General features: G+C 42.9%; 1 protein-coding gene across 1 annotated transcript in view; it reads left to right on the top strand.

Moving 5' to 3' along the window:
- ENTREP2 (endosomal transmembrane epsin interactor 2) overlaps positions 1–15,050 on the top strand; it is a 703,761-nt gene that overhangs the window by 611,161 nt on the left and 77,550 nt on the right. The window contains exons 6-7 of the mRNA XM_083183776.1: positions 4,447–4,607; positions 7,675–7,810. Coding sequence (XP_083039902.1) covers positions 4,447–4,607; positions 7,675–7,810 — 297 coding nt within the window. The remainder of the gene's footprint in view (positions 1–4,446; positions 4,608–7,674; positions 7,811–15,050) is intronic.

The raw sequence follows: 15,050 nt of genomic DNA, 5'->3' as shown, positions 1-15,050 counted from the left end.
AAGTATGTTTTGGGAACTGTAGACCGAGTGATAAAAACTGCAAGTAAATTTATTGGGGTGTCTCTACCGCGCACCCGTGATCTGTATAATAACTGAGTGCTAAAGAAAGCAAATCGTATCATAGCAGGTCCCAGTCATCTGAATTATGAGGTCTTTGATATTTTGCCATCGAAAATGTTCCGCAGTGTCCCGACACGTACAAAGCGCATGCTGAACAGCTTTTTCCCAACTGCTGTTCGCATGCTAAATGACAAGAAATGAAATGGGAATTGTTCTATTAATGTTTTTTTGTGCAGGTACTTGTATGAAAATTTTGTTGACAGTGCATTGATCGCAGTGTTTTGTTAATAACAAATAAAGTATTCTCTTCTATTCTTACTTGCTGATTATATTCTTTCATTTGTACTTCAGCCTGAAGCTTCTTCTTTTTAGGTATAAATTGTTGGGGGGGGGTGATGTAATTGGAAAGGTCGAAAAGAAAAAAATACTTTAGAGAAACATCAGGGAAAATAGTTTCTTTTCATCAAATTGGATACCCCCTAAAATATGTTTACCAGCACTTAGTTGTTTTTTGTATTTTTTCTCTGTTTCCATGGACACATGAGATTTCCTTGAGCTGTAACCCTTGATTTTTGTGATTTACACGTCTTCCCATTTTTTCGTTTTCTGTATCCTTACTATCTCTATTAAACTTCAATAGAAAGTTTAAACTATTGTTTAAAAAAAAAAATAGTCTCAGATTTCCAGTCCAGCGACTGCAGACATAGCAACATCCAGATATGGAATTAGTCTAGAAATAGTTTCCCTATTTACCTTTTTTTTAAGACTGACTGTAGATCACAGTAATGCAAGCAGACAACAGCACACGCATGAATTCAGAGGTTCAAGAACAATACATCATTCTGCCCTAAGCAAATATTATTAGCTCACTTGTATCTAGAGGCAAGAGTTAAAGACTCGGCTTGCTAGAGAACCAGTGAAAATGACATGACAGCAGAACCTTGCCTATGGGAGAAACAGAGACACCGTGTTTTCTATTGGCGTTAGCTGTGATTTTCTCCATTGCTGAGCACAAGGAGCAGGGTCAGAGGGATCATACTTTGTTTGATCTCTCAAGCAGTCTCTGCAGTATCATGTACCGGCTGATTTACTAACAGGCTCATTAGGCTCCTGTTTTTCCATGTAATTGAATGCGTTTGTTAGCGTTATTGCCTTTGCGCTGCTCCTCCACCTCCTTTGACTTTCACATTGCAGAGCTTGCTGAAATACAAGAGATTGAGGTCTGTCATTCTGACTAGTGGTGCATAGATAATTAAGTTACATTTATACTGTGTAATGGAAACAATGCTAATTTGCAATATTACCAGTTAGAATGATAAGATTTGTTACATCTGTAAATGACTGTGGATTAAATGAACTAATAATATCAGTGCTGATATGAAAGAAGGAATGACAGAGAGTGTCTTTTCTTTTTTAACTGAAAAGATTTAAAATTTGGTTACTCAGCTAACATTAATTGGACATTTCAATTATTTGGCAACAGAGATATTTTCCACATTATGACAATGTTCCGTTGTCATCTTACAACACAAGCTTTCACAGTGCGTTTATCATGCAATTTCATTAAATGCTTCAATCCACACATATCGCATGCAGAATCTGCTATTCAGCCAAAATTTGGGGGGAATTACGCTGCATTGTACATAAAAAAAATAAAAAAGTGAAACCAATAATGAAATAACAATTTTTGGAATATTACGCAAGGACTTATCATCTTACACATAGTGGCTATCAACCTTTTTCCAAGACCGCAAGGCATATGTACGAGTAATACAGGCATATCAGGCTAAAAAAAGACATATCTAAAAACCAAAAAACGTGACAGTGGTTTGTCAAAACTGCAATCCAAAACTCCAAGGGTAGTTTTGGTGAAACTGAAAAAAGGGGGATCTGCTTGTTAATGAATATTGTTCCTAGGGTTTTACAAGCCATTCGACCAACATTGAGGTTATGGCTAGCAATTATATTGGCTTTGCTAATGGAAACCTTTATGATGTACACAGGACCGTATTAAGCCATCGGGCAGCCCAGGTTACTTTAGACGGGGGGGGGGGGGCCCTCTCCCTTTTGTCCCTCTGTACCTTGCTCAGTAGGAGAGCTGATAGTCTCACAGTACTGCCTCTGATTAAAAATCCTCCCATAACCAGGCGCGGATACAGAGGGGGGCGAAGTGGGCAATCGCCTTCCCTAGGAAGTCTATATTTGCCCCTGAAAGTCTGTACAGCACACGAGTTCACAGGTGGCCCGGAGCAGTCACCCCCGTGCAGAGAGTCAGCCAGGAAGCAGCAGCACATCAACGGGGCTGGCTGGGTGTCAGCCAGACAACTGCAGCACACAAGCTCCCGAGAGCCCGGAGCGGCCAGTGAGTGTCAGTGGCTGGGTGTCAGCTAGAAAGCTGCAGCACACGAGTTCCCGACGATCCGGAGCATCCAGCCCTGTGCGACGAGTGTCAACAAGCTTTTCATCACCGGGAGGCTGACTGCTGTGCTCAGTGTATTGTATGGGGGGGCATCTCCGGGATCTGCCTAGCTCTGGTTAAGTGCAACTGTTCTAAAAGTTGTGGGTCAGGGATTTGGAAGGGGATGAGTCAGACTGGATGGGGGAGGGGCAAAATTAAACTGTAAAATGCCCCCCCCCCCCCCTAGAAGAAAAGTCTGGATCCGCCCCTGCCCATAACGAGATCAGAGCTCAGCACAAGCCTCTCAGCCTCTGACCTCTTGTGCAATGTCTCATGGGACTTAGTTAACTCCCAGTAATGCACTGCACACTTGCCACGGGGGGGGGGGGGGGGGCCCAGGGGTGTGACCATCCCCCTGGGCCCCCCATTAATCCGGCCCTGGATGTACAGCAGAACCAAAAATGAGCCCTAGCGCTGGTGACAGCTCCTGTTTCATATTGTGATACAACTTTACATTTCTAAAATAAGCCATTTCTTTTAAACAATGCAAATTTATTCTTAAAATACGTTGGATTCAGTGTATAATAACTCAAATCATAAACAGATTTTAAAGACATTTGGAGTATTAATTTCTTACTTTCAGCAGATGATATGCACATTTTTTCAACATTTTAAAGTTGTCTGTTCCAGACCAAGACAGCATTAAAAAAACATATCTCAATTTATTATGTTTCTGCAGACAGACAGATATATTATTCATGCTCACCTACTCTTCCATATCGGCCAGACTTTTCCTAAAAGGCATCATGGCCCATGGCCTAATAAGCATAGGGCATGAAATACCGCCTATTGGCACGTCGCCTCGAAAAAAAAACCATGTTAAACGCTTGACTGTCGACCTTCCCCATGTCAACCTTTAGTGGTCGACCCAATGTATTTTGACCTTCCTCTTGTCAACCTAGTGACCGTATACCATTCAGATCTGGCTGAACGTGGTAAGTAGGATATAAATTCACGGGTGTTTCATCAGTAAGTTTGATGAGGCATAAAATATTCAACACCTTCCAACATGCTTTAGCAACTGTATTGGGCTTTTTGGGATTTCCCAAAGATTCATATATGAAAAACTTTGACACAAAAATGAGGCTTCCCGTGAGTGCATGCACAAAATAAGAGCGTGAAGGAGTATATGAATTAAATTGCACGAAATACTGTAAATGGAAAAAAAAATTCACATGTAAATTATTTCCTCCCATGCATACTGTATTTCACTTTCTGCTTTTAAACTTGCAGTATATTTCCCCAAATGTCTGTTTATTATATGTACTTTAAAAAAGAAAGAGCTTAACGGTTAATATTTTTATTAGTTGAAACTGTGTAGAATTTTCGGATGACCAAAGTTAAAAAAAGACATTTTGATCTCATAGAAAAAAAATATGAAAAATGCCAATGGAGCTGTATACATGTTTTTAACGCAAATGTAATTAATATGTTTCCATCAACTATGCCAGTCCTGGCAAACCTGCAGCTCACCAGCTGTTGTGGAACTACAAGTCCCAGCATGCTTTCCCAGCTGATTAGTGTCCTGGGACGTAGTTTTACAACAGCTAGAGAGGCACAGGTTGGCCAGGTGTTGAACTATCCACTTTGTTTTAAACAATAAAGGACATTGGAAGTGCACACATGTGACCAGATATAATAGCCTCCAACTTAGGCGGCTGGTCGGGAAGCCTTACAAAGTGAAGTTTTTTTTAAATAAGGCAAAACCATGCATTGTCTTGTAAATGCAGCATGGGTTTGCCTTGTAAATGCATGGTTTTGCCTTGTTAATGATTGCCCCTGTATAAAAACTTCAGAGTTCATCCGGCATCCCGCACAGCCTCTGAACTTGGAGGTTATTACTTTTGGCCGATTATTAGCACACTATTTACATAATAAAGCACTTTCACTATGTTGCATCTTCATGTTCTGTCTTCATTTGCTTTCAGTTTTTACCGTACAGAGGACACACATCCAACATGGACTGCATGATGGCCCACGGAACGATTCTTCATCAGACATTGGATTTTGATGAGTTTATTCCACCTATTCCACCTCCTCCATACTATCCTCCTGAATATACCTGTACACCCGTTATGGAAGTGCAAAGGTGAATAGGACCTCTCTCTGCTCAGATAAACATGTTTAAAGTGATTTTTAGGTCAAATAATTGTGGTTGTTTTAAAAAAGTCATAGCAACCTTAAAGTTCATTACTGTTAAAAGGCGTGATATTATAATTTTTCACATGTGAGTATTAAAATCAATATATTGATTATTTTAGAAAATAAATCATAGTCTGAATATGAAAGGGAGACATTTATCAAAGAACTTTTTTTTTTATATTAAAAATTTCCGAATTCTGTAATTGGGCATTTTTACCAGTTTTGTGCTTAATCCACAACTTAATCCACAGTATTTAATACACACTAAGGCCCTTATTCTGATCGGTGCGGATATTCCCGCATGCGGATGGACCGCCGATGTTGATCGTCTGCGCATGTGCAGAGGTCACTCTGTGCATGTGCAGGCGATTTCGCCGCATGGATTCTTTATACGCCGCACAGGGGGCGTAGAGGGGCGTGAGGGGCTACTTAGCCTCATTACCCTATGCATACGCCCCGCGTTTCATGGGCGTTCCCATGCAAACGCGGGGCGTATGCATGGTAATGAGGCCGTGACGCGTGGGTACGGGGCGGGCATCTGACATCGCCGGATGTCAGCTGCCCGCCCCCATACATGATTTCACACGGACAAGTGTCCGTGTGGTCTTGTGTGGCGGGACCTGGTGGAGCGTGCGGCCCTGCATTCGATGTTCGGCGACCATCGAATGCAGGGGCTGCTCCCAAGACGGAGGAGGCGTATCCCCGTCCAATTTCATGCGGATCGCCACATATCCGCGTACGGACGGCAGGTGGCGATCCGTATGGAAGGCGGGGATTCGCCTGCACGGTTGCGGCCGCATATTCTGATCGGGCCGCACCGATCAGAATAAGGGCCTTAATCCACAGTACCAGTCATTAAATTTGTACATTGTATAGTAGATTAATATTGAAAACATCAAAATTATGAAAGAACACATATGGAATTATGTTTTAAAGAAAAAAGTGTTAAACAAATCAAAGTATTTTTTAGATTTTAGATTCCAGAAAGTAGCCCCCTTTTGCTTTGATGACCGCTTTGCATGCTCTTGGCATTCTCTCAATCAGTTTCATGAGGTAGTCTGCTGGAATGGTTTTCCAACAGACTTGAAGGAGTTCCCAGAGGGGCTGAGTACTTGTTGGCTGCTTTTCCTTCACTGCGGCCCAACTCATTCCAAACCATCTCAAGTGGTTTTAGGTTTTTGAGGAATATAAAATATAAAAAATATTTTGATTTGTGTAACACTTTTTTGCTTACAACATAATTCCATATGTGTCCTTACATAGTTTTGATGTCTTCGGTATTAATCTACAATGTACAAAATATTTTAAATAAACAAAAATCATTGAATAAGAAGGTGTGTCCAAACTTTCGACTGGTACTGTATATACTTCAAAAAAAATGTTTATCCACAAGCCCCATACACAGTAGACAAGATATATTTTACTACCTTGTCTAGTGTGTACACGCAATGTCTTTAACAATGTGCTATTGTGCATCATTGATACCCCCTCCCTTGTACTACGTGTACAGATGAGGGCGATCCTCATTAACAATGGCCATTCTGCACTTGCAGCTGCAGCATGCCCCCCCCCCCCCCCCCCCCCCCCCATCGACCCTTCCCCACCAGCATTGGCAAGTGTGTATGCACTTGCCAATGCCAGCACCCCACCGCTGCCAATATCGGTGTTGGTGGGGATCGCCTTGTCTGTTTGGGCTTTAGTCTATAAAGGTCATTTGAAATGTATACAAACTTTCTGAAGCACTTTAAAAAAAGTTTTATTGAATTTTTTTTTTTTTTTAAATGTGAATCTCCCAGTAATTGTGATTTGTGCATAAGGGGGCTTTGTCAGTTACAGTACCTTCATAGGCTACGAGCAAGTCATCCTACCGTGACTTCCGTGGCAGCTAATCTGTACCCTTACAATTATAGATGAGAAGTTATTATTCATCGCTTATTTGCTCCATATCTTAACACACTAACGGCTTTTTGCCATGATAACAGATGTTTTAGTGGTGCAGTTTACCACTAAAGTCATGCTAGGACGGAACATCTGATAGGAGGTTATCCTGGCAATACAGTGGTGTCACAAGGGGGTGAGTGGGCGCACCTGGCTCCTGCTCACTGTCAGAAGCCAGGTGCTGCCCTGTACATTACATGCAGCACCAAGCTCCTGTCACAGTGTTAGAGCCTGCTGTGCAGCACAGCTCTGTTTGGGGGCTGCCTGCCATCTCCCAGACCCCTGAAACAATAAAAAAGGATTCAGCTTCAAGGCCAAACCCCTTCCCACAAGACTAGACACCTTTGGCACACACATGGGCTTCCACTGCACTTGTTGTAGGAACACCTCGGTGTCAATACATTTCACTGTTTGTTTATCATAGCCAAAAATTCGTTATTTGTAGTGTTAATACAGTACATGTACAATGGGGCACACATTGCTGGAGAGTGAGCTAAAGGTCTCTCTTCAGCGATTTGTAGCCCGTAGACTAATGTCCTCTTCTGAAAAAGACAGGCCTGGGTAATTAATACACCCCCCCCCCCCCTTTCAGCGGCAGTGAACACACATTATGCTGTAACATGTAGTTTGTGCAAATACAAGCAGCCAATAGAAAAGACATTGATGTCCATAATTCAGATTATCATATCAGGCTTCCATTACTCTTCCTTGACTTTAGAGAACTGTGTGAAGGTTGTCGTTAGTCTACCTGCATAACAAAGACATAACTAACCCAATGATTGACATTATTTAAATGTGGGCATATAGTATAGTATATGTCCTTTCCTGGAAATTAAACATTTTAAAGTTGTGTTTAGGGAAAACTATTGGGTAGCAAATGATGGTTCTGATAAATTAAGCTCTTGAATGCTGGGTGCGTTTAGATAGTAAAAGTGGAATTATGAAGTGATAAATGTGGTGATTTAGAACACCGTTAAATGTACTTTATCTGCACTAGTCGGAGTGTGTGTTATTAAGTTTAATCTATTGTGAAGGATATTTCTTTACTACGTAATGATGGTGGTTTTTCTCCTCAGAGGTCTTCACCTGGACTTCCCACACTCCCCCTTCAGTGCTTTGTACGAAGTGTCCATAAACAGCCCTGGTATTTTATACCCATCTGAACTGCCCCCACCATATGAAGCAGTGGTTGGCCATACTCCCGCAAGCCAGGTAAGAAATGCATTAATTAACACATTCCAAAGAGACCTTTTCTGTCATTGATTGTGGCAAAGTATATGCACGATATCAGTGAAACAAGCCACCAACTTTGATGACTTGTGTCGGTGCTATCTTACATATATTACATACTTTGCTTTGTACTAAAAAGACACTTGCAAGCTTGTCATCTGTATTTGTAGGGATCCGGTTAGCATAACGGTGGTTGGGATGCAGGCAATCGAAATAACGACACTAGACTACTAACACTGGTCATGAGACCGGCACCGGGATCTGACTTCGCTCACAGTGCTGGCACAAAATCCTGTCTGTCTGTATCCTGATAGTAAGGGTTAGGTTTGGCATGTGAGGGGGGTTAGGTTTAGGCACTAGAGAGACGGTTAGGCTGCAGTGGGGGGAAGGTGAGGGTTAGCCCATGGGGTGGGGTTGAGGGGAGGTTATGGTTTTACATTAAAGGGGAGAGGGTTTAGGCTGCAGGTCGGGAGGGAGGGTTGGAATTATTTTCTAAAAGGTGTAGAGAGCCTGACCATTAGGATGCTGTTAACAGTGTTCTGAGCACTGAGATCCCGAAAACATCCTGTATTTGTGGACACATACAGATGGAGTGCCCCTCATCGTTGCACCTAAATGGAGATTTTGTCATGCCTCAGTTGGAGACTGGTACCATACTAAAGACTAGACTCTTGGCTTTCAGGGACTACTAGTTTATGTGACAACGCCATTGGTAATTGGAAACAACCACGAGTTGGATACTCTTCAGTTGTTCGCCCAGCTTGCACAGGGTTTCTGGCTTCCTCTGGTAAGCAATCCTGCACTCGGCTGGCTCAGCTCCTGCCAGGTGCTTTACTCCCTGTTGCACAGCAGGTGTTCCTAAACCTGGACAGCTGTGCGGGTAGGGGACTGGAGCTGTGGGTTGATCATTGCAGTGTCTGAGCCTTTGTCAGCAGCCCCTGGGTGTTTTAACTAATGTAATGAGACGCACCTACAGCATTGACCTTAGACATGTAAAACCTTATCTGTGACTCACTTCATAGATGTGGGCTTCCACGAGGCGCTTGTTCACGGGCAGCAACCATATTATGAACCAGCTCGGTGCTGTAATCAGGCCTGCTATGTACGTTGCCATTGCTTGCTCCATAGATGTGGGCTTCTATGAAGCCCTGGTTCACACTCTTTAGCCATTTTATTAACTCACTCTGTGCTTGAGTTTGGCCTGCTATGTACAGTCCGGTGACTTTATGCTCGCTTTATCCCCCTAGCCGCTGTGTTTTTTAAATATCATAATGAGACACATGTACAGCAGTGCCCATATACAGTACAGTACATTCATAACCTACGCAATAGCATTTTCTGAGAGAAATATCTATTTAACAGTAAAGTAGTTCTTGCGCTAGAGTGTAGTTCATTGGAGACGTCACGCATGTGCAATGGTCATTCTGGCTCTACAGTATTCTATTGGACATCTCATGCATGTGTGGTGGTGATTAAAAAGCAACATCTGGTGGATGATGGCTGGTATTACACTCACCGGTAACACCATACGCCATGCTGTGTGCCTAGTTCCACCACCTTGTACCAAGGCATGCTGTGACTCCGTTATCAGGACATAGGCAGGCTAGATGAGGGAGGCTCCATCTGTAATCACAAGTGAAGAATTTAGCTCCACCTGCAGGGCCGGCGCTACCCACTCAGCGAGGGATGCAAAGCAGGGAGGCGCCAGGCTAAAGAGGCGCTCTCCCTCCCCGCTCTGCATCCCCGCTGATTTCTGCCCTGCTCAGTTGTTCTGCTGGCTGCTGCTGCCTGTCAAAGCGTAGGACAGGCAGGCAGCAGCGCCAGCAGCTAGGAAATCCCCCCACCAGTCCCACTCCCTTTAAAAACATTAAAAAGTTAGCGCCGCTGGTCCCAAAAATGGGCGGAGCTACACTGGACATGTGGGCGTGGCTAATCCAGAAAATGGGCGGAGCTACATGGGAGAGTGTTTCCTGTGTGACATTGGCAGCCAATCAGCTTTATTAAGTAAGTGGGGACAATCAGTGAGAGAATGAGTGTGTGTTTATGTTGTGTGTGTGTGTGAGGGGGGGGGGGGCATTATTTGTAGAAGAGGTGCAGCTATTGGGAACATTGGGCCTGATTCTGGATGACCCGCAAAGCTGCAAAATTTGTGGATCCTCTAAGCGCCGCCCGGAGCATCTGCCCACCCTAGCACGCCGAATTTCCCCGCAGGCATGCGAATGGATGTTTTGCATAAACATCCATTCACAGCCTTGTGTGCGGGAGCAAAATCATTTGATGGTCGCTGACCATCGAATGATTTTGCAAGTGCTCGCAGATGTAAGACACTCTCTGTTGTCTTACATCTGCTAGCGCCATGTTCGGGAAGCGGGTGGGCGGCTGACATCAGCTGCCCATTTCCCGAACCCGCGTCATGGGAGAATTTCCATGGGAATGCCCATGAAACGCAGAGCGTTCCCATGGGCACGACTATGGCCTGCCCCCCCCCCCTGTGTGTGAGTGGCCGGCGAATAATCAATTTGCCATCACCGCTCGCTCACAGAGGCTGCACATGCGCATAAATACTTCTGCGCGTACGCAGTCTCTAAAAATTGCACCCCTGTGCGAACGCGCAGTGGAGTGATTCAACTAGAATTACCACCCTCATTATGCGTGTTAGCAGTGCTGCTACTATTGACATTATGGGTGTAAATGGAGCTGCTTATTTGGGCATTGTGCTTGTATATGGCACTGATACTGAGGGAATTATGTATGCAAATGGCGCTGCTACTATGGGCATTATGCATGGAAATGGTGCTGCTGCAACGGCCAAGATGTGTGTAAATGGTGCTGCTACTGAGGACATTAAATGTGTAAATGGCGCTGCTACTTGGGGAATTAAGCGTGTAGGTGCCACTGCAACAATGGGCATTATGCGTGTAAATGGCGCTGCTACTGTGGGCATAATATGTGTAAAAGGTGCTACTATTATGGGCATTATGTTTCTAAACAGCACTAATACTATGGGCATTATGTGTGTAAAGGGAGCTGCTACTGAAGGCATTACAGTTTGCATGTAAATGACGCTGCTACTATGGGTATTATGTGTGTAAACAGCGCTACTACTATGGGCATTATGCGTTTAAGCGGTGCTGCTACTGCAGACAATATATGTGTTAGTGACACCAATGCTACTAGGGGCATGGTTTGTAAGCAGTGCTGCTCCTGCGGACATTGGGCCTGATTTTGGTTCATTTGCAAAAGCAAATTCTCTTTCTTATGGAAAAAACATGCTGCACTGCAAGGGAACTGTGGTGTTATAAGAATCAGGGGCACTACGTGTTGTGTAATGTGAATAAGATTGTGCTACCATGTGGCATAATTTGTAATGGGGGATACTATTGTGTGTCTACATCTATTCTTGTGAGACTACACCCTTTTTTTTGCGCGCCTCTGGTGTGCACTTTCCCTTTGTTAAGTATGGGAGGGCACAAATTTATAGTTTGCAGGAGGGCGCCGAACACCCTAGCACTGGCCCTGTTCACCTGTGATCTTTTAAAATGTGTTAGTCAGTAATGAGTGCACCTGTGTACCTGCTGAGTGAGATGGAAAATGTGACCTGTTGGTAGCTCTCGAGGACTGGAGTTGACTACCCCTGCTCTAAATCTACACAGTGATTTTCCAAGTGTGACTCAGAAATATTGATTATAAGAGTCTCTATTTTGTGATCAAGCATAAGTTTACATTCCAACTACAGATTGATATGTACAGATGTCAAAGACCTGTACAGAACTGCTAAACCTTAATTAGCAATGTCATTCATTATCCTCCAGTGGAAAAGCCTGTACATTGTGGGCATTAAGATTTAATCCTGCTGCTCAATGATGGTTATGGGAGAAAAGAGATGTCTCATATAAGGAATACAGAGAGAACTAGTACTTGGCAACAACAGTATGTCTATATTGGTTTAATACTTTTATGCTGCTTTGATTTGTTCAGCTAAATGAGTTGAACTCACAACTTGCTGTATGTCTAAAAAATCTCTAAATTCTCTTTTCCATATAATATGTACCCTGAGGGAATTACACATCACAATATTAATCAGCATTGCTGAAGATCATGAGTTCCACCCACAGGAATGTACTACCACTGTATAACCTACCAGAGACATTACATCTTCTGTCACTTAACTCTTGTGGTCTTCCAAATCGCTGTGTGCTGTAGATACATGAATTTACAATTTCCATTTTTTGGATAACCATTTTTGTACAACATGTTTTTTAATGTGCATTCAAACATCTGTCACGTGTCAATCTGCATGAAATCATTCAGCGTAAGTTGTCATATTTGCTCAAACTCTCAAATCAAGGACATCCATGCTAGCAATTTATGCTTCTATTTGCACCTCCAAACATCTGCTACTGTATGCACAGAGGTGTTCAACTCATAAACCCATAAGTGCACAACTCATACTGGGCCAATCAAAAAGAGGGCAGTAGGCATAGGCTCAAGCTCTGAGTTTTGTGGGTGCTGCAGCTCCCCCAATACCAGTGCTATCACAGTCACTACTCTTGGCTGTACATATGACTGGGTATCCATGATTGATGAAAGATACATTTTTATTTCATGGAACTTATCAACTTCTGAACCGAAAGGACATTTATTATCCCAATGACACAATTTATTGGTGGGGGTGCAACTGTTTTTTTCCCCAGGGGACCCACAAGATAGTCTGGTCCTGCTGGAAGGGTAACAGTTGGGTGTGGGCCGCTCCCCCTTGTGATGTACAATGGGAAAAACACTAGTAAAATGTATCCATCGATAGACTTTCAGATGAGTTACTAATAATATGTCCGCTTTATAATCTGCTATTGTCACTCTCACCAGTTATAATATGCATATGTTAGTCTCATCTATCCTGTGGTGTACAAGCATGTGTTTAAATCTGCAAGCCCTGGAATGGCTACTTTCAGTGTCTCTGCACTGTAGCACCACCAATGGTTCTTGGTACACCACCATCGCGCACACCAAGGGTGGCCAAAGCCGTCCTTGAGATTCACTATTGGCGATTTTTAGCTGAAAACGGCTCAGTTTTGTTGTTTGAGCTGCTTTCAGCTCAATAGCCTTCCAGTGTATATGACCCGACAATGTGCGCCGAAGTGCACTCCCACATCATCACCGGTCACCTCCGCTCATCTGCTGGTATTACCAGCCAAGTGGACAGCTTTCCTTTTTCAGTGTCCTGCTATGGATAGTCATTCACCCCCAGGAAAATAAGATCTTGAAGACCGGTTTGGCCACACCATCGACACTTATTTTTTTCCCATCATATTATGGCCTCTTTGGCAGTGGATGTGTCTCCAGGACACTGCATGTCACAGAGTGTCTCAGTCACTACTTGTCAGGGTGTATACCACAATCACTATATATTATAGAGTGCTCCACAGTACACTACATGTCACAGAGTGCACCACCCTTGTACACTACTAGTTACAGAGAGCCCCTCAGTCACTATGGGCCTTATTCTAGTTCACTCTTTCTGACAATATCCTTCTTAGATGGACAAAACCATGTGCACTGCAGGGGGGCAGATGTTACATGTGCAGAGAAAATTAGATTTGGGTGAGTTATTTTGTTTCTGTGCATGGTAAATACTGGCTGCTTTACGTTTACACTGCAATATAGATCTCACTTTGAAGTAAAACCCCACTCAAATCTAATTCTCACAAGTAACATCTGCCCCACCTGCAGTGCACATGGTTTTGTCCATCTAAGAAGGATTTTCTCAGAAAGAGTATAAGGCCCTATAAGTCACAGATTGTCTACCTAAGTGTACACTACATGTCATAATACCCCCTCCCCCTCACTTCATAACTTTTTGAAGCTTAGTACATCTTCAGCCCCATAGATGTCACACAGTGCCAACTCATTTTTCCTTACTTCCTAACCGCTGTTACAGCTTGTTTGACTTCTTCTTTATCTTCCCCCAAAAAACATTACCCCAGGCAACAGCACCAGCTGCACCTCCCTGCGCTGAGTAGCTTTTAACTTCTCTTCTGCATCTTTCAACTAGGGTACAGGGATATCGGACGTGGATGGTGTGCTTATGGTGACTGATTTGAATTGACTTACATGTTTACAGTCATTGGGGTATATTTACTAAGATGGGAATATTAGTAATTTATTGAAGTTGGGATGTTGCTATGGGCAACCAATCAGATTCGATATATTGTCTTATAGAAGTTGCTAAATAAATAAGAATTAGAATCTGATTGGTTGCTATGGGCGAATTCCCATTTTCAATAGAACTCCCACCTAAGTAAATGAACCCTTATTGTCCACAGTTTATTGGCACACGATAAATAAAATAAAGGAACGTATGATAATTAGTTTGAAATAAAATGGAGTGAATGGTGAATTGAAAAAAAAAAGACGATTTGTGTAAATATATTTGTAAGACTTTACTATGATGCTGCTTGGGGGAATCTATGTTTTAATGTTTGTTAGGAAGAAAATCCTAGTTTTGTAGATGCAGGTGAGTGGTATTACTGGGCTGTAGTATTGTCTAAAAGTGAGAAGAATTAAAGCCAGCTTTATATATGGAAATGAGATGCCCCAAGGTAGAGGAAAGCAAATTTCACAATTGTGTATGAAAAATGATTGGGATCATGCAATATGCTACAGATCTCTCCTGCAGTGATACACTGCTTTTCCACTGAAACCACATTATGGTGATTGACAGCAAGTGCCAAACCCATTATATGAAATTGTGTCCCTCGAGGGTGTAATTACCAAAGCAGTATGTAGGCAACGTTCTAGTGTAGCTGCATGCCAGCACCTTTCCCTAACTCCAGCATCTACACAACAGCGATACAATCTTCTCTCTGGTAGACAGACACAGGCAGCCAAAGTAATTAGCACGGGAGGTAATTATGCTGTGCTGTGTGCAAGTTCGTATTTATAATAACACAGGCAGCATGCTGGCTCCGTCATCTATAAACTTAGATAACACATCTAGATAGTCATTTGGATTTTTTGTTTTAGAATATACCAAAGTGAGAGGTTAAACATTTAAACTAAAGTTTCCCAAATACCACTATCACAGAGCAGGTTTTAAGGATATCCATGCTTAAGTACAGGTGACTTAGTACAAGGGGAGACTCTAGAGGTGGGGCTGCACACAGTTAAAAATTCAAATAGCGGAGGCACACCGCCAACAACTACCATTGTAAACTGACTCAAT

Source organism: Crinia signifera, chromosome 4 (assembly GCF_055691185.1).
Source record: "Crinia signifera chromosome 4, ASM5569118v1, whole genome shotgun sequence".
Classification (NCBI taxonomy): domain Eukaryota; kingdom Metazoa; phylum Chordata; class Amphibia; order Anura; family Myobatrachidae; genus Crinia; species Crinia signifera.
The sequence above is the reverse complement of the archived record's forward strand: the minus strand, read 5'-3'. Positions and strand labels throughout refer to the sequence as shown.